The sequence below is a fragment of the Colias philodice genome, chromosome 19, assembly GCF_061535455.1.
Source record: "Colias philodice isolate Cphi_HAF_F1 chromosome 19, ilColPhil1 Martin Lab GWU primary, whole genome shotgun sequence".
Taxonomy (NCBI): domain Eukaryota; kingdom Metazoa; phylum Arthropoda; class Insecta; order Lepidoptera; family Pieridae; genus Colias; species Colias philodice.
In genome coordinates this window covers 10,042,734-10,070,640 of record NC_143104.1, presented here as the reverse complement: position 1 = coordinate 10,070,640, position 27,907 = coordinate 10,042,734, and the positions used below count along the sequence as shown (strand labels likewise).

General features: G+C 36.8%; 2 protein-coding genes across 3 annotated transcripts; one reads left to right on the top strand and one right to left on the bottom strand.

Annotated features, from left to right (window-relative positions):
- The first annotated feature begins 1,100 nt into the window (after positions 1-1,100).
- LOC149480152 (mitochondrial import inner membrane translocase subunit TIM50-C-like) lies at positions 1,101-10,446 on the top strand. 2 transcript variants are annotated; one of them, XM_089707269.1, is made up of 8 exons: positions 1,101-1,310; positions 1,638-1,818; positions 2,508-2,679; positions 3,302-3,435; positions 5,942-6,167; positions 6,657-6,780; positions 8,184-8,373; positions 8,802-10,446. In XM_089707269.1, the coding sequence occupies exons 1-8, from the start codon at positions 1,172-1,174 to the stop codon at positions 8,803-8,805; spliced, it is 1,170 nt and encodes a 389-aa protein (XP_089563395.1). In that variant the 5' UTR covers positions 1,101-1,171; the 3' UTR covers positions 8,806-10,446. The 2 variants fall into 2 exon arrangements, with proteins under 2 accessions (XP_089563395.1, XP_089563394.1); XM_089707268.1 differs by having other exon boundaries at positions 8,184-8,377.
- A 675-nt stretch (positions 10,447-11,121) lies between these two features.
- LOC149480151 (uncharacterized) lies at positions 11,122-14,149 on the bottom strand. The gene is made up of 4 exons (XM_089707135.1): positions 13,850-14,149; positions 13,429-13,777; positions 12,937-13,149; positions 11,122-12,514 (listed from the first exon to the last, which is right to left on the bottom strand). Exons 1-4 carry the CDS (start codon positions 13,868-13,870, stop codon positions 11,196-11,198), a joined length of 1,902 nt encoding a protein of 633 aa, XP_089563261.1. The 5' UTR covers positions 13,871-14,149; the 3' UTR covers positions 11,122-11,195.
- Positions 14,150-27,907: the final 13,758 nt, after the last annotated feature.

Sequence of the window (27,907 nt, the reverse complement as noted above, 5' to 3'; positions counted from 1 at the left end):
TGACAATGACAATCACAGAATAAAAATATCCATAAGAGTCCTAATACAAAATTGCGCTGGACGAAAGCTAGTATTTTTACCTTGAACGCGATCATCGTGTAGTCGAGTAGCAAAGGCTGAAAGCGCTCAAAGTGGAAACATTATAGGACCTCATTATCTCGTTACCGTCTACTCCACCAATTCTAATCTAGTATCGTGGGCTTCCCGACTACTACGCGCGGGAAAAACGTACTTTAGTAATTTTGTGTCTGACGGAGCAGCGCAACACGTCCTACTCCCTAAAGCGCGGAGCGCGGCAGAGCGCGGTCTGCCGTAACAGCGTTTGCGCTCCCGTATATAATCGAAAATTCTAGAGAACTTTAAAATATTCCATTACTTTCATAAATTATATAATATGTATTTTTTTTATTGCAAATTTTTAAGCATAAATCTATCATTTAATGTGTATTTTTTATTTATTTTTTACTCTGTTGTATGTTTTAGAAATTCGACGCCAAATACACATTAAATTTCATCAAAGTAAGGCTATTTTAACTTAGATTTTCTTTGAATTTTTGAATAAAAGTACTTAAATTGCCTCGAACATATTTTAGGATGTCTCAGTGTCTTTATGAAAACTTCTTCTTTTAAATTCCGTGTAAACTACAAAGACACGAACGTACCGCATGGAAAAAATTGAAACACTCCTCAGGTTATTAGCTATTAAACAAACTGGACAATGAATATCAATAAATTGTCTCGAACATATTTTAGATATTGAATGAATCTTTAATTTAAGACAATAAAACACATTGTTACTAATTTAGTTTTGTTAAACGAGCGCCTAAAGAATTACAGAAACAAGTCAAAATCACTCTAAAATCGATATGGACTCTTAAAGGTATTACAAAAGCATAAGTTTTTGTCAAAATATTTTTACCTTATTTTTCATAGTTATATTGTTCAGCCTTCGAGCAAGCTGAGCTACATTAGTTAAGTACTTAATCAAATACTATAATCACAGAAAAATAACAAAGTGATTCATAGACCAACCATCAAACTATACCTACTTACTTACTCTGTGGTACCTACCTCATGACAATGACATCCGAAATTGATTTCCGACGACTGACAGTTTGTTTTGTTTCATTCCATTTGAGAATGTGAATTCTGATTAATCTAATTTAGAATAATGTCTCTTCGAAAAGTACTATTTTTAACAAAAGCCGTGTGTTGCGGAAGTTCTAAGTATCAAACAACGAATATTTGCCGGCAGAACTTGTGGTTGATATCGGCTGGTTCCACGAGATTTTATTCTGCCGATAACTTAGGTTAGTTCAATTATTAAAAATATTCTCTGCTTCAAGAATTGAATGTAAAATTGTTTGTTACTATTATTCCATGTAGTTTAAGTACTTAATAATATCAAAACATTAATTTATAAATATAGATTATTTTTGCATGGTTTTCCGAATTTTCAATTTATAAAAACTGTTAAACGATTCACAATTTCTATTTTTTGTTTTTAAATGTCTTAAGAATGTTGTTACCACAATTACTAACTAATAATTGGTAGACTTTTAACATTATAGGCATAACAATAATTTATAAAATGTGTTAATTTAAATAAAATTATTTGGATTTAAAAATTTAAACAGGTAATAAGAATAAAGAGGACAAAGCCCCTGAAAAAGTTGATATACTCGGCCGTTTCTTTCCACAAAATAATTTAAATACCAAAGATGCTCAAGAAGTCAAGAAGGAACAAGAGAAATTTGAAAAGGAACAGAAAGAGAAGTCAGAAGAAAATGAAAAGAGCTGGAGAAGAATGAAAATTGGGTAAATTCATCTTGAATTTGATATTTTTGATTTGATGGCATTCAAATGCTTTATAAAGAATAGAAAAAATCAAGCATCCGCCCCGGATTGGCGTGAAAGGATGGGGGTTCGAGTCCCGCCTCGTGACCGAATTTTTTCTATACTCTATTAATTTATATAAATTCATCTTATGAATGATGCTACAATCTGTATGGATAATATTGTGTGCATTGTTCATGAAGTCTGTCTATCTTAGTTTTAACCCATTGACCACCGAGCGGCCCGATCGGGCCGAGACACAATAGATTTTCTATTGTGTCTGTGATCCGAGGACTGACGGATTAATATTGATCAAAATCAATTGACTACATTTGATTGTAAGTGAAATGAAATAATTTTCATAGCATATCTAATTAATTCTCTACTCCCAGTGTAAAATTTCAATCACTAACTACTTAAGGATTGAAATTGATATTTTTGGTTTTATGGCATTCAAATGAGCTAAATTTATAAATAAATTTATAAAGATTAGAAAAATTTGATTGCTCTGGCGGGTCACGAGTGGGTGTATTGGTCAGGCAATCCGCCCCGGAATGGCACAAAAGGGTTCGAGTCCCGCCTCGTGATCGAATTTTTCCTATTCTTTATAAATGTATACTTAAGGATTCTTATTAATTATCCACCAAACAGTTATAATAAAATTACCACAGTTTCGCAGTGTTTGGTGGAGCCCTAACAGTAATGGGTGGGTGTATGGTGGTAGAGATGGGAGCGCCCAAACGAGGGGACGATGGGCAGCCGCTCACTGATGAATTCTCGCATTTACCTATTGTGTGGCAGTACATGAGACGCACATGGAAAGAACTTACTTTTTATGAAAAGGTTTGTTAGTGTTTTAAATTTTATTAAGCTATTGCATAGCTTCTATCGCGGGCCTTGAGCGCGGGGACCGAATCCAGAAATTCCGTAACGAATAAACCTCACGCACCCCACTCCGACGGGCTCGGAGGTGTGGCTTGAAGGCATAGCATGCAATAGCTTTACCGCGGCAGTCCCCGAGTGCCACACGTCTTTTATTAATTTAATTTGTAATCATATCAAATTCTTATGAGAATTAATACATAGGCTAGAACTTCAGTCCCAACTGTTTTATAACTTATTAAAAAAAATGGTACTGATTTACAACAATCTGCTTTAACAATATGGGACTAGTAACTGGTTGTATCTGCATTTGTTATTCAATTACTTAAAATATGTTTATGATTACATTTATAAAATTTTGGACTTTGTATTGAAATAATTCTAATTAGGGTTGATTTTTCAATGCTTGGATAAAACTTATCCGTCCAATAAAGTATTACATGATAATATTAAAATGTCACGTAAACTGTCAAATACGGAGAATTCGAATACGTTTTTAAAATGGTAGTTTTATACATTATTCAACGAATAAGTTTTATCCAAGCATTGAAAAATCGGCCCTTATATGAATATTTTGTTTCAGATGATAAAAGAGCCTTCTCGCGAGAAGCTGCTGCCAGACCCCTTGCCAGCACCATACCAGCCGACCTACACACTTGTGCTTGAATTCACTGATGTATTGGTGCATCCTGATTGGTCTTATCAGACTGGATGGAGGTAAACTTTTACGGCTTACGGTTGTTTAATAGTATGGTAAAGTTTTGTAACTTAATATTATGTAATATTTGTATCATTTAAAGTCCGGTCGCGGAGCAGGAAGAATTTCGTACAATGACCTCTTTACCTACTGACAGTGGTCACAAACATTTTTGAATGAAGTGCAGTATACATGATATAATATTTGGAGGAGAAAATGTTTTTTACTAACATATTAAATAAATGTCCTTTATTCATATACAATACTTATTAGTTAGTTACGTTTTAACTTTTTCAATAACCACGATATATTATATTAAAAAAAAGTGTGCGTGTACACACATAAGAAGTGAAACTTCTTTATGACCTTATTATTCAAAAAATAATTTACTATATACAATATTACAGAAATACGTTAGTCTAACACGCGATTTCGACTTAGGCGGATTTTGATTGGACATAAAGAGTTTGAGGTTTATTCTTATAAATTTTGAATTCACAAAATCATAATCGAACACCTGACACCAATCAAGCAAACACAAACCTTACGCTCTCAGGGTAAAGGTTTACAAATTAAGGACGGCGGTCATTGCACCTGTGCGGAGCAAGACACATTATATAACACTTCCATAACACTATGGAAAACTACGCGAGTGATACCCGTGCCCAAGGCTAAATTGTGTACCAGCGTACATGATTACAGACCTGTTGCAGTACTATCAACGCCTGCAAAGGTTTTTGAGGCCGCTATACATCACAGGGTGTACGAGCAGGTATCGGGGCAGCTGTGCGATGCACAACATGGGTTTCGGCCCGCGCGTAGTACTTCCACTAACTTACTCAATCTTATGGCGAACTTAGTTCCGGCGGTGGATGCAGGAGTACAGGTAGACGTAGTATACCTGGATTTCCAAAAAGCATTTGACACCGTCGACAATGATGTCTTATTGAGGAAGTTGGCGGAAGTAGGATGCACACCGAAGCTCTTGCAATTCTGGGCATCGTATATGCAGGACCGGCAGCAGTATGTTTCTTACAATAGAAGTCAGTCCGAGCCCTTCTTTACAAGGTCTGGCGTAAGTCAAGGCAGCAATCTCGGTCCTCTGGAGTTCGTTCTAATGATTAACGACTTACCGGATGTTCTGGAGTACAGTCAGTGCCTACTTTTTGCCGACGACCTGAAAGTTTTTCTCCGAATAAACGGGGAGACGGACTGTGAGCGTCTACAAAGTGACTTGCTAAACATCTTCAGCTGGAGTCAGCAAAACAAGCTACATTTCAATATAGCTAAATGCTCCGTAGTCAGTTTCACTCGCGCGAATAAGAGTATACACTACAACTACTCGCTTGGATCCGTACCTATTCAACGGGTGAATAAGGTGCGTGATCTAGGAGTATACTTCACACCGGACCTGATGTTTCGTGAGCACATCACAAATATTTGCAAAAAGGCGTACAAAAATCTTGGGTTTCTACTGCGGCACGTAAGGGACTTTACAAATGTAGCAACTGTAAAAGTGCTATACAACGCGTTAATACGCAGCCACATGGAGCACAACTCCATTATATTTTGGTCTTCACACGAAGAAAAATATAATGTCATGTTAGAGCGGGTTCAAAATAAATTCGTTAGACACCTTTATTTTAAACTTTACGGGGTATACCCCTTTTACCCATTAATGTATCCTACCTTATTCATACTGGGTATGGTAGGGTACAATGAACTTAGAGTGCGACAGGAATTTTCCCTTGCGCTGTATTTAATTAATTATTGCGGGGATTTGCACATAACCCTGGAATGCTGCAATCCCTCTCTTTATGTGTGCCGGACAAGTACACTGAGAAGCGTCACAGGCCGCCGCTACTTTACGTCCCTCAGGCGCGAACCATGCTGCTCGCGAAGTCTCCTCTCGTGCGAGCACTACGCATTCTCAATGACGTCCATGGCAAAGTGGACATTTTTACGTGCCCATTGGGTGAATTAGTAAAGGTTCTTTTGTATATTATTAGCTATTAATTATTGTATTATTATCGTGTTAATTTATTCCTTAGATTACTATCTAGTTCGTAAGTTTAAGTTGTTTTATTATTAGTTTTAGTTTTTCTGTGTAAAGTTTTTAGTGTAAGTCAATACCGCATTAGGTTAAGCCTGTAATGGTAATTTGATGTTATGATAAAATAAATAAATAAATAAATAAAATAAATAATAAATATTTACGCGGGAGTGACAGTGACAGGTAATAACACGTTAATGGACGAAATTCTTCCTGCTCCGCGACCGGACTTTAGTTGTCTTGCTGAAAATTTCGATGTTCTTCAAATATATGGCATAGAATGCCATTGCCATTGCCATGCCATTTTTTTATATTAATTCTCATTACAAGCTTAAATTAATTATTATCAATAACAAAAATTTATAAATTTATCACTATAAAAGAAATTATTTGAACATTTGTGCACTATAATACATCTCTCCGCAAATTGCAGTCATGCGTAAAATTTACGTGAAAAAACTGTAAATTTTCAGATTCAAGAAACGTCCTGGTGTGGATCAATTCTTGCAAACCGTATCTAATTCTGACTATGAAGTGGTTATATTCACATCTGAGAATGTGTTCATGATATGGCCAGTCTTGGATAAACTCGATCCGGAAAATAAACTGATTTCCTATAGACTGTTTAGAGATTCCACACATTTCATAGATGGCGTGCATGTTAAGAACTTGGAGGGATTAAATAGGGACTTGTCAAAGGTTGGTTGATTTTTTTATTGTGATAAAGTATTGCAATAATTCTAGTTTCATTAGAAGTTATATGAGTGTTATTATCATGGTAAACTTATTTTATATTGCGTTGTAACTTGGAATGTATTTTTAATATTCCAAAAAAATTGCAGCATATTTTATGATATGACCGTTTGGCTTTACTGTGAATTATTTACTAAGAAGCTAGACTAAGAAATTGGCTTTTGTTTCCTAAGATTCTTTTCTAATCAATAAATACATATATGTCTTTATCATTGACGTTCTATAAACCTAAAACCACTGAAATCACAATCACAAATTAGCGCCTTATTTCGTCGCAATAATGTTCAAAGTCCTTTGAATACGCAATTCTGCGTTATAGACGCGAACGCTGAGTTTTGCTTTGGACAATTTTTGATCATAATTGTGTGTCTATTTATTTATATTAGAGATATTTTTACTTAATACAATAATTAAAATTTAAAACACGATTTCCAGGTAATAGTAGTGGACTGGAACAAACAAGCCACAAAGTTCCAACCAGAAAACGCACTCATCTTACAAAAGTGGAAGGGCGCTGACGATGACACTGCGCTTTTGGATCTAGCTAACTTATTGCAAAGTGAGTTATTGATGTTCTCAATATCTATTAATGTAACTGTTTATTCTTTGAATTGCTATATCATTACGTAAATGGAGATAAATAATCTATAGCGCAAGTATTATAGTAAAGAAAATAAATGAAGTGAAATTATAATCTTCATTATATATACAGGGTGTAATCGTTAAGTGTGCACAGGCGATTATTCCGTAACTATTACAGATATCAAAAAACTTTAAACTGATATCGAAAGTACTTAGCCTAATGAGTAAAATGACCATAGTCCATAATTAATTTTGAAAAATAAAACGAGAAATATCTAAAAAATTAACATGAAACCCTCCCATACATTAAGTATGAGATATGAATATCCCAAGTACATATTTTAATATGAAAGATTGTAGCTTTTTCTTACTTTGTTCGGTTTTCTGCTTTAATTACTTCGCAAATTTGAAGGAAAGTTCATTTAGAAACTGTAAATAGAGCTCCTCATTGTATTGAACAATGAGGACGTCACTTCGAAAATCTGCTATGGATACAAAATGTATGGGAAATAAAATGTATGGGAGCGTTTAATGTAACATTTCTGGATATTCCTCGTTTTATTAATTAAGTGAAAATTTTATTACATCGTCTCAAACTTTTTGGTCTGTGTAGCGCATGTCGCGTGACGGTCGGCTGTCGAGTAGGTATAAAGCAGTGTTCGGAGTCATTATCGTACAAATACGATAATTTTGTGCCTAAGTTTCACTTTTACCGTGGTTTCATAAAACCACACAAAATTTTTTTTTTTAATTTGTTTTGGTCATTTTACTCATTAGGTTAAGTACTTTCGATATCAGTTTAAAGTTTTTTTAATATCTGCAATGGCAACGGAATAATCGCTTGTGCACACTTAACGATTACACCCTGTATATCTTATCGATTAGATTCCTGCATAGAACATAATTGCGATATATATGCATAAAAATCGTCTGAAAAATAATGTGTTAAATCGCTTGCAAACATTATAATTATAAATTTTAATCCCACGAGTTCGATTATAATCTAACGATTTTTACAATCTTACGGTAACATGTTTAAAATCTAAAAGAGCTTTTCTCCGTAATTAATTGTCTAAATTTATTTATTTTATCATTCTTATATTATAAACGCGAAAGTTTTTATGGATGGATGTATGTTTGTTACTCTGTCATTTTAAAAACTACTGGACAGATTTTGATGAAGCTTTTTACACATCAGAATAACATGAGCTATAGAAATACTTGATTTGGCACATTTATTATAAACCCTATACTCCATACAGCGATAAGCCGCCTTTTGCTTGTTTTATATTATGTGTTGTGTGCTTTTGAATTTGTATTTATTTATTTCTAAGCAATAAAGAATTTTCATTCATTCATTCTGAATTCATTCACACACAGCGATAGCAATGTCGAACGTGGCCGACGTGCGCGAAGTGCTCACGTACTACGGCCAGTTCGAGGACCCGATAGCGGCGTTCCGCGACAACCAGCGCAAGCTGCTCGAGCAGATGGAGGCGGAGAAACGGGAGAGAGATGCTGCGCCTGCGCAGTCGCTCGCCGGCAACTGGCTCAGGACGTTTACTAGGCGGTAGGTGGGTAGTTGGAGATTTTTTTGTAAACTTTTTTTTCTCCAGCGACTGGCTGCCAGTTGATGGCCAGCGACTGGCTGCCAGTTGATCGCCGCATTCCGCTATTTCAACTAAATTTATCCTTCGAGCCGGATTGAAAGCACAATTCCATACTTATTGTACCACTAGCTGTGCCCCGCGGTTTCACCCGCATCGCTCCACTCCTCTTGATGTTAGGGTGATGATATAATATAGCCTATAACTTTGCTCGATATATGGGCCATCTAACACCGAAAGAATTTTTCAAATCGGACCAGTAGTTCCTGAGATGAGCTGTGAGCACGTTCAAACAACCAAACAAACTTTAAATATTTGTATGATAAACATATCTTTCAAATATGAAATGAATAAAATAATATTATTCTAACACAATCTCTTTTCTTTTCAGTTAAACGAAGTGACGTCATTGCTTGAATTAGAAGAGTTATTGAGAGATAGTATGAAGTAAACTATCACATTGCTATGATGGATGACTACAGGTTGAAATAACAATTTGATATTCTCAACCCCCGTGAAACCTGACATTTGAATGTTTTATTTCAGAAATATCAAGAAAACTTATTTTCGTGCAAAAATGAGTTTTAAAACTTTTGTTCCTAAAGTTCAAATTGCCTCGAAGTACCCAACTCACTGTATTGTACCTTTACTTTATTTAGTATTTTTATTGAGTACCTAGTTTCCTGTAAATATTACAAAAATATATGAATAATATGTACTGATTGTTTATTTGTGCTGATTGATGAAATGTATTTTTTTTAGTTTCTCTATCCTGTCATAAAAAAGTCCTAGTCCTTTTTTCATTTAGAAGTATTGCTCCTCTGCACCATGTATATTGCCACATCTTCTTATATATAAAAATGAATCGCAAAATGTGTTGGTAAGCGCATAACTCGAGAACGGCTGAACCGATTTCGATAATTCTTTTTTTATTATATTCCTTGAAGTAAGAGGATGGTTTTTATGTACTTAGAGAAAACGTAAATATGTACCACGGCCGAAGCCGGGGCGGACCGCTAGTTTTAAATAAAAATGGACTCGTATTACATTACGCACAATAAAAAGCATTTGCCCATTGTTTATTTACAGAAAATCTTTATTATTTGATGGATTTTTATTTATCGGATATCATTTCATAGTCTTATTACTTACTATATATAAAAATGAATCGCAAAATGTGTTGGTAAGCGCATAACTCGAGAACGGCTGAACCGATTTCGATAATTCTTTTTTTATTATATTCTTTGAAGTACGAGGATGGTTCTTATGTAGAGAAAACGTAAACATGTACCACGGGCGAAGCCGGGGCGGACCGCTAGTTACTATATATATATATATGTATGTATAAAGCCTAAATTTCCAAATTATAAAATCACATCGATGCTATCTTTTTTTAATGAATGTACTCAAGTTCCTTCTATCAATCCGTACCTATATTAAACATATACCTACTCTATTGGAATTATAATATGTACTTTGCTTGTAAACGGTCTCAGATTGTAAGGAATTAGTTTATTTTAACACGTTTTTATTAGCTTCACCTGTATGCTTGTATGTAACCGACTCCTTTAGACTCGATTTTGACCCTCTTTAAAAAGATAGATTTAGTTCCAACTTTGTACTCGGAAGGATCGGTGAGAATACAATAATTTCATGAGTTTACGCGTGTTTTTTAGTTTTTTTTTGAAACTATTTTCATTAATAAGTATCTACCTAAGTACCTACTGAAAATTATCCCATAGAGGTTCTGGCTTATGAATTATCCAATATAAATTGGATTATTACCTACCTAATTTAAAGGGCAGTTAAAATATCATAGAAAGGAAGATTCCATTGATAATTATTACAAATAGTAAACTTTACAAATTTTGGTTCATCTTTTGAAGAGTTCGATTATGTCTAACTAATTACCGCAATGGTTATAATATAATATTTTCCGTTAAGTTTTGTTATTGTTATTGTGTAAATGTAACATGTTCGTGTGTTGAGCGGCGTGCGAGTGTGCTGTCAGTTAGTGAATATAGATTGTTTATGGATTCGTGTTGTTTTATTTTTGCCTATATCAAGATCGTAGGATAATAATTAATAATATACCATCAAACATGTAGACCTCAATACCGATTATTTATTTATTTATTTTTTTATTCATTTATTCAGGAAAACATTTACAATTCTTAAATACTAGACAGTTAAAAAGAAGAAAAAAACAAAATACACTTAAAATCTAAAATTAAATTAAACAAAAATGAATACAAGAAATGTTCCCTAAAAAGGTCTTGGCTCAGCCATTGTCATAGTTCTGAGAACCATAACGCTGATATTCTGCCAAGACCCATACTATACCCGTACCATACATAAAATATAAATACTATAGATAGTGTGAGAACAATATTAGCATATAATATAATAGAAAAAAGTAAGTAGGTATATACAATAAAAAAATAAATGAATAGATAGTTACATAAAAGTGATATGAATAAATAATATATATAGATAATAAATAAATAGTAGATACATAAAATACCGATCGGATAGTATAGCAGTAAAATTTGAATAGATTTAGGTATAATAAGATAAAGAAATGGTTTCTCGTGGCAGCTCTAAGTCTGTGCAGTGCGGAGTAATATAATTATGATTAAAAATATTGTAGCCTTTTAAATAATTTACGCACGCAACTAAACTCATACAGGAATTGATTAAAACAAACAACGTAACGTTTAAATTAATTTTAATTAGTTAGCTATTAAATTACATATCAGAGACTTATGTACATCTACGTTTATGTTTACTTATTTATGCTGATATTTGACTCATCACAAGCAAGTGTAATAGTCGTCGGGTTATCTTCCGCCTCTCGATCGAGCCACGCTTCTTTAAACTCAACATCGAGTTCACCATTCTCAAAAGTTTTACGTATCTCATCCTCGTCGAAAAAGTTCATTTCTATGTATTGCTTCATTAGTGGGATATCATCCGGAACTCTATGTAATCTCTTCCATACCTTCGCAATGTTTGCAATCTTCGTTACGTCAAATGGCATCTTCTTGAATTCAAAGGGTTTGGTCCATTCATATAACTTTTGAACACTGTCATCGTCTACTGAGGGATAATTATAATCGGGGATAAGTGTGTGTCTAGTTACATCGCCTAAAGCGTTGTGCATTAGAATCTCGAAATTTTCGCCTTTTTCGATCATTATTGTGCCATTTATTGTGGTGACTAGTCTACCATCGATCGGCGTGTACAGCTCGTTACATAGCAACTGTTCCCGCGCTTGGTGCAACACTGACAAGATGCTCGGAGGTCGGTACGGTATGGTCACGCCGCCATCAGCGTTATACACGAAGCCACTTTTCTTATAATTGGGCACAACACACATGTCCTCACACCACGGGCTGCTCATACAGACTAGATCTCTATTCACGTCTAGATTGCACTTATTTAAATACAATGGAGGAAATTGCATTCCATGAGTCCAACGTTGGACTGGCTCTATTTTGTAACTCCTGTAATATCGCAAGTCTAACTCAAATAAATGATGATCTGTTCCAAAATAGATATAGTCACTGTTGTCAAACTGTTTCACACAGGTTATGTCGTTACATTTGTACTCGTCAACTGTATCTCTTACTGTAGTATAGGGATTTAGAATTTGATTTGTTCTTTTATCATATAAACAGATTGCCTTCTTCGATACATGTAGGTAGTATGCCTTTTTGGCAGCGATTACAGTATTCCAATTATCAACAAAGTTATGAATGAGGCCCTTTAATAAAATCTTTTTACCTAACAGAGTTTCAGTGTTAATTAAATGCAGATGTTTGTCAATTAGACTGACATTCAAGACTTTTGTATGATAACTATCAAATGATATGGAAGTGTAGGGGATGTCCGAGTCCAATACTGTTATTTTCTTAATAATTATTTGGTCATTTTCAGATGTTAGTTTGCAGATGAATACTTTATTCCTTGTTCTAAAAGCTAGAAGATGGTCCTGACATGACGAACAAGCAATCTCAAACACATTGTTGCCTTCACCGCACTCAAAGCTAGCAACATGTTCCGATTCAATAGCTATGCCTTGTTTGTTGAAATTTCTCAAATCTGAAATAAAAGTAAATTAAATATCACTACATAGTATAAAATAAAGTCGCTTTCTCTGTCCCTATATCCCTTTGTATGCTTAAATCTTTAAAACTACGCAACGGATTTTGATGTGTTTTTTGATAGATAGATTGATTCAAGAGGAAGGTTTAAGTATATAATTTATTAGGTTTTAGACAAAGCGGGCGAAGCCGCGGGCGGTAAGCTAGTTTATTATAAGTATTTAATATGCAATGATTATAGACCCTGATGGATATGTTTGATAATATGCCCAAAGTTTGGTCAAATAATGACATCAAAATATGTCAATTTGTGGAAAAAGGAGATTATTATTCAAGCTGCTGCTGCCAACTGCCAACAAAACAAATTGATTTCACTTTTTTATAGTACATATTAAATTTATAACATAAAGTTCTACTTACAAACAGTAAAAAACTCAGCCGAGAGTATGTAATCTTTGCCCTCATAACTTATAAGGTGCATGTTCCCAGATCCAGCATAATACCAATTATATCTGAAGTTGAAGTATGGTTCTGGATCTTTTTCTAATAAATTTGCTATTGTGACAATATATTTGGGACATCTTACAACATCTTCATTGAGTGTTTCTAGTTTTTCATTAGCTTTCCTTGTCACTGTAAAAATATGGTCACAACTTCAAACATACATCCACAAATATTATAACAAAAAATTACACATATAAGAAGACATTAAATAATTTATTGCTTCATTAAATAATAAAAACGGATGAACAAATACTATGAACATGAAACAATAAACTTTCTCGTAAACTATTTGTGCTGTTTGGATTTAATGATCAGATAGATTATACAAAATATATTAATCAACAAACTAATAAATGATTCAAAAAGTTTGTCTTTAATTTTAATTTAAAAAAGATGAAATATACAAACATGCTGAGATTTTTGCAGTATTTAAAGATTTCTTCCAATCTTGCTTTTTTTTAATATAGTCAGATACAGGATCAGTTTTGTCTATATGTCGGATGTCTGTTATGAATCTTGGAGGCAAGCACTTATATGTAAATGGCTGGAAATAGTTGGAAAGAAGTTGGCCATTCCAATCGTCACTAAAACCATTTAAAGGATATCCAGGAATGTAACAGTGGAACCCATCAGTTTTTATCTGTAGTAGATTTCTGCAGTAAAAGGCAAAGGCTTCTTTGTTTTTATGAGGAAGTTCGTCCAATATCTTCTTTACTGGAGCGGTATTATCGAGATCCGCCGTAATTTTCTTTCTTTTCTGTGAATAGTAGTTAGATTATGTATATAGAAACTTTTAGAGAAGAAGACTTTCAAATCATCCACAACTTACCTTCACAAAATATACGGACATGGTGCGGCACTTTTTTACTAATTGTAAATAAACTTTTAGTTTGTTTTTCTTGGCCTAATTTAATTTAAACAGCACTGAAAAGGCTGTTTAAATTAATACGTCTATATTTTCACTCAGGAGTACACATTACCAAATAGAATTATGGAACACTATTAATCACATTTAAGACGATTAACGTGTCCGTATATACATAGTAGTCTTTGGATTAACGAAGTAGGTACGAACCAAGAAATTATAAATATGATTTAGAATCATTTTAGAATTTAGGTTACCCGTCAATGTCAGTTTGCTGTCAATGCCATCGACTTCACAGCTGACAGCTGCAACTAGCAAGCAACTAGGATTCAGATCAAAGACTACTATGTATATACGGATTCAGATTTGAATGTTTCTTCCAAGAAGCTTATATCTCTTCCGAAAAGACTCTCGTCGAGAGCATGCCTGTACACACTCGTTCTAACATTTGAACTGAAGACTTACACGAGAATGGACGTAGAAATAGCTGCTGCTATTTGTCTTTGTGCCGTGAGCTATTATAATTTTTTTAACATTTACTAAAAAAAAAAAATTCTCAAACCATGGAGAAAAAGAAGATGGTGTATGATTACTATGCACCGCAGTAGAAACAGGGAAATAAATATAAAAACTTCCTGAATAGTTAATGTATTTTATTGTATTTTTAAGGAATCAATAGAAACGCTTCTTTGTTTCAGAAGTAAAATGGAAAATCAATTGGCTGAGTTGGTGGCAGAACCTTCTGGCCAATCCATACTAATATTATAAATGCGAAAGTAACTCTGTCTGTCTGTCTGTTGACTGTTACTCGATCACGCCTTAACTTGGTATAGAGATATTTTGATACCCGAGAAAGGACATAGGATAGTTTTATCCCGGAAACCTACGGGAACGGGTTTTTCTTTGAAAACGCGGGCGAAGCCGCGGGCGGAAAGCTAGTTTAAAATAAATCCATAAAAAATAAGTTCCATAAAAAAGGTTCTGTTTGATAGCACTCCAAAAACTGTAATTCTCGTTCATTAGACCACATAGTGAAACACGTGCGTTCATAAATAACGTCAGCGAGCAACTAACTGAACGAGTGTGTACATGCTCGCTCTCGTTTTCCTCGCGAGACTCAACGAGACCCTTTGACTCGGGCGCAAAAAACCGACCAGCGACCGAGACAGCCGAGGCGAGACACGAGAGTGCGAGACAAGACGAATGCACCATGTACATACTCGTTCTCGGCTTGTCTCGGTGTGTCTCGGCGAGTGTGTACAGCCGGCATCAAAGGGTCTCGTTGAGTCTCGCGAGGAAAACGAGAGCGAGCATGTACACACTCTTTCAGTTAGTTGCTCGCTGACGTTATTTATGAACGCACGTGTTTCACTATGTGGTCTAATGAACGAGAATTACAGTTTTTGGAGTGCTATCAAACAGAACCTTTTTTATGGAACTTATTTTTTATGGATTTATTTTAAACTAGCTTTCCGCCCGCGGCTTCGCCCGCGTTTTCAAAGAAAAACCCGTTCCCGTAGGTTTCCGGGATAAAACTATCCTATGTCCTTTCTCGGGTATCAAAATATCTCTATACCAAGTTAAGGCGTGATCGAGTAACAGTCAACAGACAGACAGACAGAGTTACTTTCGCATTTATAATATTAGTATGGATTGGCCAGAAGGTTCTGCCACCAACTCAGCCAATTGATTTTCCATTTTACTTCTGAAACAAAGAAGCGTTTCTATTGATTCCTTAAAAATACAATAAAATACATTAACTATTCAGGAAGTTTTTATATTTATTTCCCTGTTTCTACTGCGGTGCATAGTAATCATCCACCATCTTCTTTTTCTCCATGGTTTGAGAATTTTTTTTTTATAGTAAATGTTTAAAAAATTATAATAGCTCACGGCACAAAGACAAATAGCAGCAGCTATTTCTACGTCCATTCTCGTGTAAGTCTTCAGTTCAAATGTTAGAACGAGTGTGTACAGGCATGCTCTCGACGAGAGTCTTTTCGGCCGAGGCTCTCGACGAGAGGCTCTCGACGAGTGTGTACAGCTGCGGTTAGTATCTAATACACTGGAGATTGCACTATGACCATTAACTTGTAACAAGAAAATATGACGTTGAATGACGCTGTATGTTTTTTATCCCTTTCACACCAACTTGCCAAGTTAGGTGTGAAAGGGATAAAAAAACATACAGGCGTCATTCAACGTCATATTTGCTTGTTACAAGTTAATGTTCATAGGTACCTACTGAAATCTCCAGTGTATTAGACATAGAGTAATCACTACATAGTATAAAACAAAGTCGATTTCCCTGTCCCTATGTCCTTATGTCCCTATGTCCCTTTGTACGCTTAAATCTTTGAAACTACGCAACGGATTTTGATGCGGTTTTTTTTAATAGATAGAGTGATTCAAGAGGAAGGTTTATATGTATAATAACATCCATTAAATAGTGGAGAAGTACTGTTATTTTTGAGGTTTCTAAAGTGATGTCGTAAAAAATTACATTTTTTCCGCTTACATTGCAAACGCAGGCTGAACCCTACGAGTTTTATCAAAATAATGTACTAAGTATTATACACATTGAAAAGGTCTAATAGAAAAGTCCGCGATGGTATATGTCTATCTCATAACCCACAATAACATTTTTTTGTCATTTACTTTTTACGAAAATTAATGGCTAATTTTCGATGCGATTTTAACCAATACAGCATTAATCCTTAACCAATTAAATACCTTGAATACATTGTTCGTTTAATATAGATCTATATGGCCCTTTACACCGTATGATTTAAGTGAATATTTTCGAAGATATTACAGATTTAAAAATTGCGGGACGTAGCGTTTGCGGCGGTACCGGCCGGCCGCCAGGCTATCTATGGGTGAAGTCCAAAATATTGACGTAAATGACACAATAGTGACACAAAATGTTGTGCGATAGTGACACAAAAGTCGCACAGAAATTTACACTAGTGTAACACAATAGTGGCACAAAGTGGTAGCAAAAAACAATAAAGTTGAGGTTACATTAGGAGTTATAGAAACCTATAGTTTTAAAAATAGAAAAATAGACATCAATAAGTATCTAAATTATTTTCAGACGAAATTAAAACAAAATTATAATCTAAGAAAAGAAAGGTTTAATAAGTCTCCAAAATTTAAAGTTTATGAAGTGGTCAGTTTTTTTTAGTGGAGTAATTGCTTCGACGTGGCAATCGGAAATCATATTTCCATATTCACTGCTAGGTGGTATTTGTAACTTTTTTTTCAGTTCTTTATAATCTTCTTCCATTTTTGCCATACGTTGCTGTTGTACTCTCATTTGATTAAAAAGTCTGTGATAACCTTTTTTCAAAGTGAGTACGCTATTACGAAGCTCTGTATTTTCTTGCCGCAATTTTCGTTCAATTCGTCTTTGAATATTTCGGGCAATGGATTCCAGGTTGTATTATGGGATATTCATCATCTTGTGAAGCGTTACTTCGAATAGTCTGTTCTGTGTTTGTTGCTCTTGGTCTATCTCTTAGTTCATTAAATTGTCTCCATTTTTTCCTTCGTTCTACTTTTTGTTCTTCTGTCAAAACAGCTGTCTTGGTCTTGTACAATTGTTTTGTCCTTTCTAAATACCTTTTTTTAAAGCTTCAAATTTTTCAGGATTATCTTTTTTTAATCGTTCTCTATATCTTTTGGACTATTCTGCCGAAGTAAGTGTCATCTGAAAGATAAAAAGAAAAAATGTCTTATTCCATGCCTATTAGTCGGCTTGTTACGACCAACAGTCTAAATTTGCCACTATAGGCAAAGTATTTTGGCAGAATTTTTACTTGACAAAAAAATTAAAATACTTCCTGAATTCCAAAAATATTTCAAACTATTCCTATAATTAATAAAAATAACTTCGTTAAAAATAACCGAACTTCAAAGCACTTTAAGCACTAAGCCTTTAGTATTAACCTTCAAAACGTAAATCTATTGTGTCTGCTATTCGGCGTGCGACGGGCATATTCTAAATTAAAACGATCCCAATACTCAATTATTGATAGCTTTCTCAAATGCTAAACAAATATACCTAGTACTAAGTGTATCTCAACCTTATTATGGTAGCACAATTGTGGTGACACAGAAATTGTACAACTGGTGTTACAAAAGTAATACAAAAGTGTCACAATTGTGAGGTAGCACAGTAAGTAAATATTGATTACTCTGAAACTACACTGTGAATCGTATTAAAATGAATATTACGCAAACACCCATGCTTTTTTTTACCTAGAGCACTATTGAATTATAATTAAAACACAAGACTTACCGTAAGAATCGTTGAATAACCTGCCGAAAAATTTCTGACCACACTAATCCACTTTGAGTTTAACAATGCGAATGATACAATACGGCCGTTATTCTCTAGCTGTTATAGACAATTACGCGCAGTGTTGCCAGTCCTCCAAAGCGAAACCTACCCTGTTTATAGTCTATAGAAACTGCCAATGAAAACGGTTGCACAAAATAAGTAGCACAATTGTTTAAAATCGCACATAAATAACAAAAAACAGTAAATAAGCATAATATTTCAGTTTGTTCCTTATAGCCTACGTGAAAAAGGTTGCTCATTATACGTTTTTGCTGTAGAATTCAACATTCAGCCTATAAGTTACATAGAACTTGTTCAAAAATATCTTCAAAGTTCACCCTCCAAAATTATTAGGCCGTTTTGTACATAATTTGGTCGCGTTAGTAGATAAATTATTTTATTTACTCTGCTATTGAGTATTATTCTATAACATTGGGTATTTGGCATGCTGGACAAATAACCATTTAATTTAATAGTAATTGTCGTAAAATTCTATCAGACATAGTTTTCAAGAAAAATGTTTGGGAATTTTTTGTTTGGGCAAATGTGTCAAAATTTTGGTCTTTACCCCTATACGAAGTCAGAGCGGGCCGCTATGTTTTTATATACTACAACGTTCACAGTTTTTCTGTAGTGTATTTAGTATCAGCATTGCACCCGTGCGAAGCCGGGGCGGGTCGCTAGTATAATATATATGGTGTAAGCTTCTTGGTTTTTTCAGATTGTTTTTTTTACAGAACCTAAATCACAGAATACAAAATAGTAGCTAAACGCTACCTAAATATATACAAATAATTAAATTGTTAATTGGGTGTCTGTTTTTAATATTGAAATAACTATTTTTAAAAAATGCATATGGATGCATACACTAGGTACTTATAATTGGTCATTTTCGCGATTTTTGTGAGTCTGTTTGTTCCGGCTAATCTCAGGAATGGCTGGACCGATTTTGACGGGACTTTCGCTGACAGATGTTATTATAAGGTGTAACTTAGACTATTTTTAAACCGATTTTCCCACAGGAACATTAAGATGCACGCGCGCGAATGAAACCACGGGGCGCAGCTAGTAGGAAATATGCATGTATTATTTTTATAATAATTAATAGAGAAAAACAACTATAGGCGATTCAAAATGTTAAGAATTCAACATCATAACTAAGTACCTATAGATTAATCTAGCCATGGATTCGGAGCCATGCGGGTGAAACCGCGAAGCGCAGCTAGTAGAGAGTATAGGTATGATAAAAAATGATAACACAATGAACACTTATAGGTATATTAAGAAGAGCTGGAACGTCAACACATTTACACATTGCACATGTTAGGCCGGGAGATACTGACACAAAATTTCGGGTCATTTGTAACAGGATGGCGGTCTAGAGGGGTCTTAGTACGCAATGACAAAAAGAAAAATGATGGTCAGAACGCTGGTACCGGCGGACTAGTCGCGTGGGCGTTAGTCACACTCGTCGGATAAATAGCGAAAGTCCAACGATTTGTAACACAAAAATTTTAGAATTTACCGATAGCCCTTAAAAAAGATGTAGGCGGTAGTGTCATGCCATACTTTTACGATGTGACTTAGGCGCGGGTCAAACACAAGCGGCGCGGGCGCGGGCGTGCCATAAGCGCACCTCTTGAATCTGTTTTGCACCACGTCCTTCTTATACATTTTGTATGAAAGAATTTTGGAAAGGCGACGAGGCGGCACGCCACGGTTGCGCCGCGGGCGTACCGCAGGCGTACCGCAGGCGCGCTTCCCCCATCGCATCCAAATAGAGGTCAATTCACGGTCATACACAATCAAAAACAAATCGGGTGGTAGGAGACGGTAGCCTGTCAGTCAAAAATGTGTTCTCTCTGTGTGGAATTATATAGAGCTGCTATTACATACCCTTCTTCGTTTTGTTTTTAAAGGTGAATTGAATTAATCGATGAAATGATTTACACAGGTGATGGCAGTAGGGAAAGTGAAAATGAAGAAGAGCATAATGAAAGTTCCCATGTATTTACAATGTCAGAAATAAAGATAATCCTGATTTTGATTGTGTTTTTTATTTATTTGTAATTGTAATAATATTGTGGAATGATCAGTACCGTAAATACTTTTGAACTGAGATTTTAATGATAAGATTTATATGGTTTAAATGTAAACCTGTGTTTGAAAACCATATTTTATCTATACTAATATTATAAAGAGGAAAGGTTTTTTTTTTTTTTTTTTTTTTTTTTTTTTTATTATAGAGGGAAAAAATACCGTTGAGTATCTCAGGTCTAGATCTGTGACCTGGTATGTCGGTCTCGATCATGGTCTCATGGTCCATACCGACTAAAACAACCCTCTTTCTCCAGTCCGTATCCCCGCGGGATGGCCGTTAGGCTTTACTTCACGGGGGGACGTATAGCATTGCTGCTCTTCCTCTTATTTAGGTATTACGCCACAGCTTTTCGCATCTGCTCCTTGCTTCGTAGGTCTTTTAATACCTCTGTTGCGAAGTTACTTGTTGCTTCCCATGTTTGCTTAGATGAGAGCATCGCTGCTATTAGCGTTTCAGGACGAACGTCTGCTCCAATGATGTTTTTCCAGGTCTGCCGAGCTTCCTGGTAATCTGGACATGCGAAGAATACATGCTCAGCGTTTTCGTTCTGTCCGCTGCATGTTGTGCAGTCTGGAGAGTCTTCGTGTTTGAACCGGTGCAAGTATTCCCGGTAACAACCGTGCCCAGAAAGCATCTGGGTCAGGTAGTAATTAACTTCGCCATGTTTGCGGTTGACCCATGGTTTAATTTGCGGAATGAGGCGATGGGTCCATCTTCCTTTAGTCGAGGTATCCCATATATGTTGCCACCTTTCGATACTCCTTCGTCTTTCATCCGTTTTCAACTCAGCCATTGTGAGTGTAGTGTCGGTTTTCTTTCGGTTGTATAGGTTCTTCCGTTCTTCTGTTAGGACTTCAATCGGAAGTAACCCTGAGATCACGCATGATGCCTCCACGGACACGGTGCGGAATGCGCTAGCAATACGTAATGCGCTGACCCTGTACGTCGACGCGACCTGTCGTTTGGGTTGTTGTTTTTTCAGCACGTCGGACCAGAGTGGAGCACCATACAGGAGTACCGACGTTGACACAGATGATAATAGTCTTCTTCTATGTTGTTTGGGACCTCCAATATTGGGCATGAGTCGGGCTAACGTTGTTGCTACCACCGCTGCTTTGGTTGCTATGTGTTCGGCATGATGATTGAAGCTTAGCCGTGAATCAAGCATTATCCCAAGGTAGCGTACGTATGGCTGCGTTGTAACCTCATGGTTGCCGACTTTTAGTGACATCGTTTCTGTCAGTTTCCTACTGGTAATAAGTACAGCCTCAGTTTTGTGTTTTGCTAGCTCCAATCCAGCAGAGTTCATCCACTCTTGAATTACTTGAAAGGTCCTATCAAAAACCCAGTTTACTTCTTCCAAGTACTTGGCTACTACCACCACTGCCAGATCATCGGCGAATGCAACGAGTTGTGTTTCACTTGGTACTTTACATTTGAGCAGTCCATCATACATGATATTCCATAGAAGGGGACCCAGTACTGAACCTTGCGGTACTCCTCCGGTAACTCTGTATTCCTTAGGTCCACCTTCAGTGTCATATATGAGGACCCTGTCATTAAAATAGCTGGCTACTATGTCCTGGAGATAATCTGGAACTTTCAGGTTTGAAAGCGCTGCCATTATCACATCCCATCTTGCTGAGTTGAAAGCATTCTTTATGTCTAAGGTAGCAACAAGACAGTACTTCTTGGAACCTCCCCTCCATCTAGTCCCGGAAATAGCTTGTTTAGCGGTGTCAATCACAAGTCCGATAGCATCTAGGGTGGATCTACCCTTCCGGAAGCCATATTGGAAGTTCGACAGTAGGGGTTCGACTACTTCTTCAATTCTGTTATGTATTATTCTCTCGAATATTTTTCCAGCCGTGTCAATCATACAAAGAGGACGGTAGGATGACGGTTCATCGAGGGGCTTATTACCTTTCGGCAGCAGTACTAATCTTTGCCTTTTCCAGATTGTGGGAAAAATTCCTTCTTTGAGACAGGCGTCAAAGGTTTCCAAAAAGATACCCGGTACAGATTTAACTGCCTGTTTCAGGGCTACGTTAGGAATTCCATCTAATCCGGGAGCTTTGGTGTTCCCAATTCTGTTACAGGCGTCTATCAGTTCCTTGTGTGTGACAGGGGGTATTACAGCGTTCTTATTAAGGACTATTTTATGTTTTAGTTTAGCTTGCTGAGGGAATAGCACTGTGACTATTTTCCTCAAGAAGGTTGGATTTGCAGGTGGTGTAGTCCGGTTATATTTTAGTTGTTTCATGACCACTTTGTACGGTCTACCCCAGGGATCACTTTCTACCTCTTCCAACATTTTGGTCCAAGAGTTTCTTTTGCTCTCTTTGATTGCTTTATTTAACACTAAGCGAGCTTCCTTATACTTCTTGTAGAGTTGCTCAAAGTGAGGTGTTTTTCTGCATCTCTGGGAGAGTCGTCGAGCACGGATGCATTTTCTCCTTAGCTCGGCAATGTTTTCATTCCACCAGTAAACCGGTGGCAGATGGTTCCCTGTTCGTCTTCGAGGCATGGTTGCATCACAAGCAGTTTTTATTCTCCTAATAATCTCCCGAGCCTTGTCCGACGCAAGCCGTGCTTGAGTTGGTCGTTCGTCCATAGTAACATGGAAGAGTTCGGGGTCAAAAATACTGACCTTCCAGCCATTTCTGTTTGATTTTTGCCTCACTTGTCTGGACTTTACTTGCCCGCTCGATACCTCCCAATATAATGCTCGATGATCGCTTGCAGTATAAACCTCAGAGACATGCCAAGAGGTATTTTCCTTTGCAAGAACACTACTAACAAATGTGACATCAACAATCGAGCTTGCTTCGCCTCTACTAAATGTAGGTTCGTTGCCTTTGTTCAGTAGGACCACATCTATTGCAGACATTGCCTCGATTAACGCCCTACCCCTAGCATTTGTGCTTTTGCTGCCCCAGTCAATTGCCCAGGCGTTAAAATCACCCGCTATCGCCACTGGGAAGTTATTTTGCGCGTCATCTACAAGGTTGTCTAGGAGATCGTTAAATTCTTCTATTGATAGGCTGGGTGCGGCGTAGCAACTGTAAAAGTATATTCCTCCGATCCTTGCCTTCACAAAGCCGGTAGTGATCTTATTGTTGATACTTTCTACGGGGCTCTTACCACAGGTCCATAAGGCAACTTTTCCATCTTTGTCAGTGAGCCAGGACCCACTACTCAGGTGCTTATAAGGCTCGGAGATGATTACTACGTCCAATTGGAGCTCACGTGTTGTCTGCATAAGTAGATCGTGTGCAGCCTCACAGTGGTTAAGGTTGATTTGTATTATCTTAAGCATGGCTCCGCCTTACTAACCATCTGAAGTGCTTTCCTGAGGACGGGACATTTGCTTGAACCGGCAATATGCGCAATGTTCTCTGTTGACCCGTGCTCTAGGCACAGTGCGCATTTGGCAACCCTGGTGCACTCGGCAATTTTGTGACCAATCTCTCCACACTTTATGCAGCTCTTTGTTTTGTCTACCTTGCTGTTGCAATTGTGTGCGAGGTGTCCGTAATTCCAGCATCGGTAGCACTTAATAGGTTTTTTGGTGCTTCTGATCCGACAGTTAACCCATCCTATTTTAATTTTGCCCTTTTCTAAGATTTGTTTGGCCACCCTTGAATGAAGTCTTACCGATGCCGTAATAGTGCCTCCGTAAGCTTTACGCATGTTTTTAATGTTGTCGAGTGTGATATTATCGACATCGGCTTGACCCACTACTTTTAGGAGTGCTTCGAGGATCTCCTGTTTTGTTGTTGACTCCTCGAGATCTTTGATTTCCACATCTTCTTCCGGGACCTTGCTTATAACTGTCGCGTCTTGTCCGAGGAGCTCGGAAATGGCCTTTTTTAGTTGTGGAGCTTTATCTTTGTCCTTTCTGCTCAAGATAAGGAGCATATCCCCAGAGGTGGTCCTGCGGATCTTATCGACGCACTCACTCATTTGGTTTGCTGATGGATCCCGCTTTACTCGTTTCAGGATATCGGCATATTGTTCCTTCTCCTTTGGGCGAATAATGAGCGCATTAGGTCTTTCTCGCTTCATTGGTTTCTTCATTTTGCACTTCTTCTTCTTTACCTCTGTCCATTCTGTTTCGGATTCCGTTTTTTGGTCCACAAGTGACAGAGATGTCTCCTTTCTTCGAATTTTTTTCTGTAGTCTTGTCGTCTCCTCTGGTGAAGTTCGCTCCTTTCTTTTCACCTTGCGCACTCTCCTACTTTGGGGAGTTGTCGCTTTGCTGACCTCTTCCACTTCGGTATCCTTGGCTGTTGTTTCAGAATATGTTCTGAAAAGCGACGGCGAGGTTTGAACTTCTGTGACAGAAGTTGGCGGTTGTTGCACTTCCAATTTTTCAACCACCCTCTTGAAAGAGCTACCTAGTGTGGCTACATATTTACGAATCTCACCGTGGACATTCATTTTCCCTTTTATAAATTCTGCTAGAGCAACGATTGTTTGTTCATGTCGCTCTAATGCCTTCTTTAAATCCTCCTCTTCCATCGTTTTATTTTTATTTTTTTTTGAAATTGACTCCATCTTGTTCCCACGAGAACCTAGGGAATAAACAGTCCGCTCCGGCAGAGCCCCGGTTGCCGGAGTAAGGCCACTTAATTACGCCTGAGGTGGGACCTGGTACCCTCAGGGGGGAGCGCTAGCGACGACAATACCCTGTCGCCTTCCAGTCCTGGGCACGCTAGACCACTGACATCGGGTTGTGTTTTGTCCGCGGGGGCTATTTTATTTCACCCCTACCCTGTGTCGCATTATGCGAGCCTCGGGCATTCCCCTATCCGCAACCTGGGGACGCGCCACGTAGCAGTACACCTCTGCCGAGAGGAAAGGTTTGTATGTATGTATGTATGTATGTATGTATGTATGTATGTATGGTTTTCACGCATAAACTAGGTACTGGACCGATTTTGATGAAATTTGGCACAGATAATCTTTAGACCCTGAGAAAGAACATAGGCTACCTTTTATTGCGAAATATGTACCACGGGCGAAGCCGGGGCGGACCGCTAGTACAATATAAATTTTGTGTTATTTTAACCTTCTTTTCTTCCATCATTACACCAGTACTACTTTAAAATTACTTTAAAAGTACTATAAAATTTTCCAAGTAAATTCCAACATTTCCAACAAAGATATATTTGCAATCGTGGGGTTATCCTCGCTATTTACTTACAAGGAATTATCAAAACAAAATCGTTACTTTCAAATTAACGTTACTTTCAAATCTCTTTTAGCACAAAAAACATAATTTTACTAAATTATGCATGAAGAAAATGCATTTAACCACTCTATATAAATATCATTTTCGGACGCCAACAGCGCGCCCGATGCGCGCCGCGCCGCTTGTATATGTCCCGCGCCTTACAGTCCGCCATACCGACGTGAATGCGTTGATTTAAAAAAAACAATTCAACCATTTGTACCGGGCTCACTTTTGCACAGGTAACCATCGTCGTGCAGCCATTTACTAAAATCGCCATGCCATACTTTTCGGACGATTCCAAATGGTCGCCATACCGCGGAAAATCTGCAAATTTTTGAATTTTTTTTCTCGCCAAACGATTTGTACCACCCTACATTTTTTTTTCAACAACTCCTGAATGATTATAAATAGAAGTGTGATAATGCCATACCTGTGGGAGGTGGCGAATGTGTATAAGATTTTTTTCTTATTGTAAGATTTTATTCGTAGTTTGAACGATTTGTAGCAGTAAGGCACTAATTTTTCCCTCTATTAAAAGTATGGCAAATATAATAATGGTCACGTTGCATCATATACTTTCCAAAAATGCCGTACTGGTACAAATCGCCAATTCTTTTCATTTTTTTTTTACGTTTTGGCTTAAGTTTTACAATCATCCGGCCCATGTTTGCAATCTGCGATATTTTTTTCTAGGTAGAATTGTATACAAACAAACAGAATATAATGATCCCATACTGTAAAAAATTATTTTACGTATTGTACAGTCGTATTTTTGAAACGTGACGAATAAATTAATTTTCAAGTATGGCAGCACTTTTTCCCCCTACTAGAAGTATGGCAAATATAATAATGGTCACATTTTATCAAATACTCTCCAAAAATCCAAATGCAATATTGGTACAAATTGTTTGGCGAAAAAAAAATATTTTTTGCAGATTTTCGGCGGTATGGTGGCCATTTGGAATCGTCCGAAAAGTATGGCATGGCGATTTTCGTAAATGTCTGCACCTTAGATTAAGGATTGGTCTCCGCGCGCGCGCTACGACTAGATACCGCCGGCGTACTTGAAAAATGCGGCAACTAATAGTACGCCGAATTCGGCGTACCCAAGCCAGTCGTGTCACAAGCATTGTGTGGAGAGGGCGAACTGATAGTTTATAAAGATTTTGAACAAAATCCGAAGTAAAATGCCTATTTGTATCATAAAACTATTTAAAAATAATACAACAAAAAATAAGAAAGACACTGGGATCACGTACCATCACTAAGTATAGTATTATTCGAAATTTCTCCTTTACTTCGAAAATTTTTTCTACGAAAGTACGACGCCATTCAGTGTTGCCGTACTGCATATCCAAAAAATACACGTGGTTGAGGAAATCTTTTAGCAATAATTTGAACTTTTTTTTTTCAATAATATTACTAACACATGTATAAAAAAGTATAATAACAATAATTTATTTCTGTTTAACCATGTTTAACTGACTCATATAATATGTTATTTTTTTTATTTCCGCTTTTTTACTTTTAAACAACTTTTGTGACTATAGTATAGTAGCGTCGTAAGTGGATTTGAGTCATGCGACTCAAATCGTTCATGGATTCGATTCCCGGCCAGGTCAGGATGAAAAAAAATATTTTCAAACTTCTTTCCAAGATGACAGATTTCCCATTTATGAGGTAAAATTTATGTAGCTGGCAGCCCAATTCTTCACACACACTAGCGTCTTTACAAATTGCCTTACACACACTACAGAAATGAGTTGCCGCACTGACAGAGCTATTGTTTTTAGGTGGGGCGGTATCTAGTCGTAGCGCGCGCGCGGAGACCAATCCTTAATCTAAGGTCTGCACGATGATGATTACCTGTGCAAAATTTCGCCTGGTACAAATGTTTGAATTGTTTTTTTTTTTTAATCAACGCATCGCGTCGGTATGGGGGGCTGTAAGTTACACCGGAAAAGTATGGCATGACACTACCGCCTACATCTTTTTTATGGGCTATCGGTGAATTCTAAAATTTTTGTGTTACAAATCGTTTGACTTTCGCTATTTATCCGACGAGTTCGACTAACGCCCACGCGACTAGTCCACCGGTACCAGCGTTCTGAGTTCTGACCATCATGTACCATCATGTTCTGACCTCTGTAGAACCGCCATTCTGTTACAAATGACCCGAAATTTTGTGTCAGTATCTCCCGGCCTATGTATGTGTCATATTTTGCAATTGTTTATAAATACAGGGTGATGTAATTGGTGTAGTACGAATATCTAAAAATCTATGAAGAATTTTGTGATACAGTAAATGGAAGAATTATAGACTATTTTACAGTATTT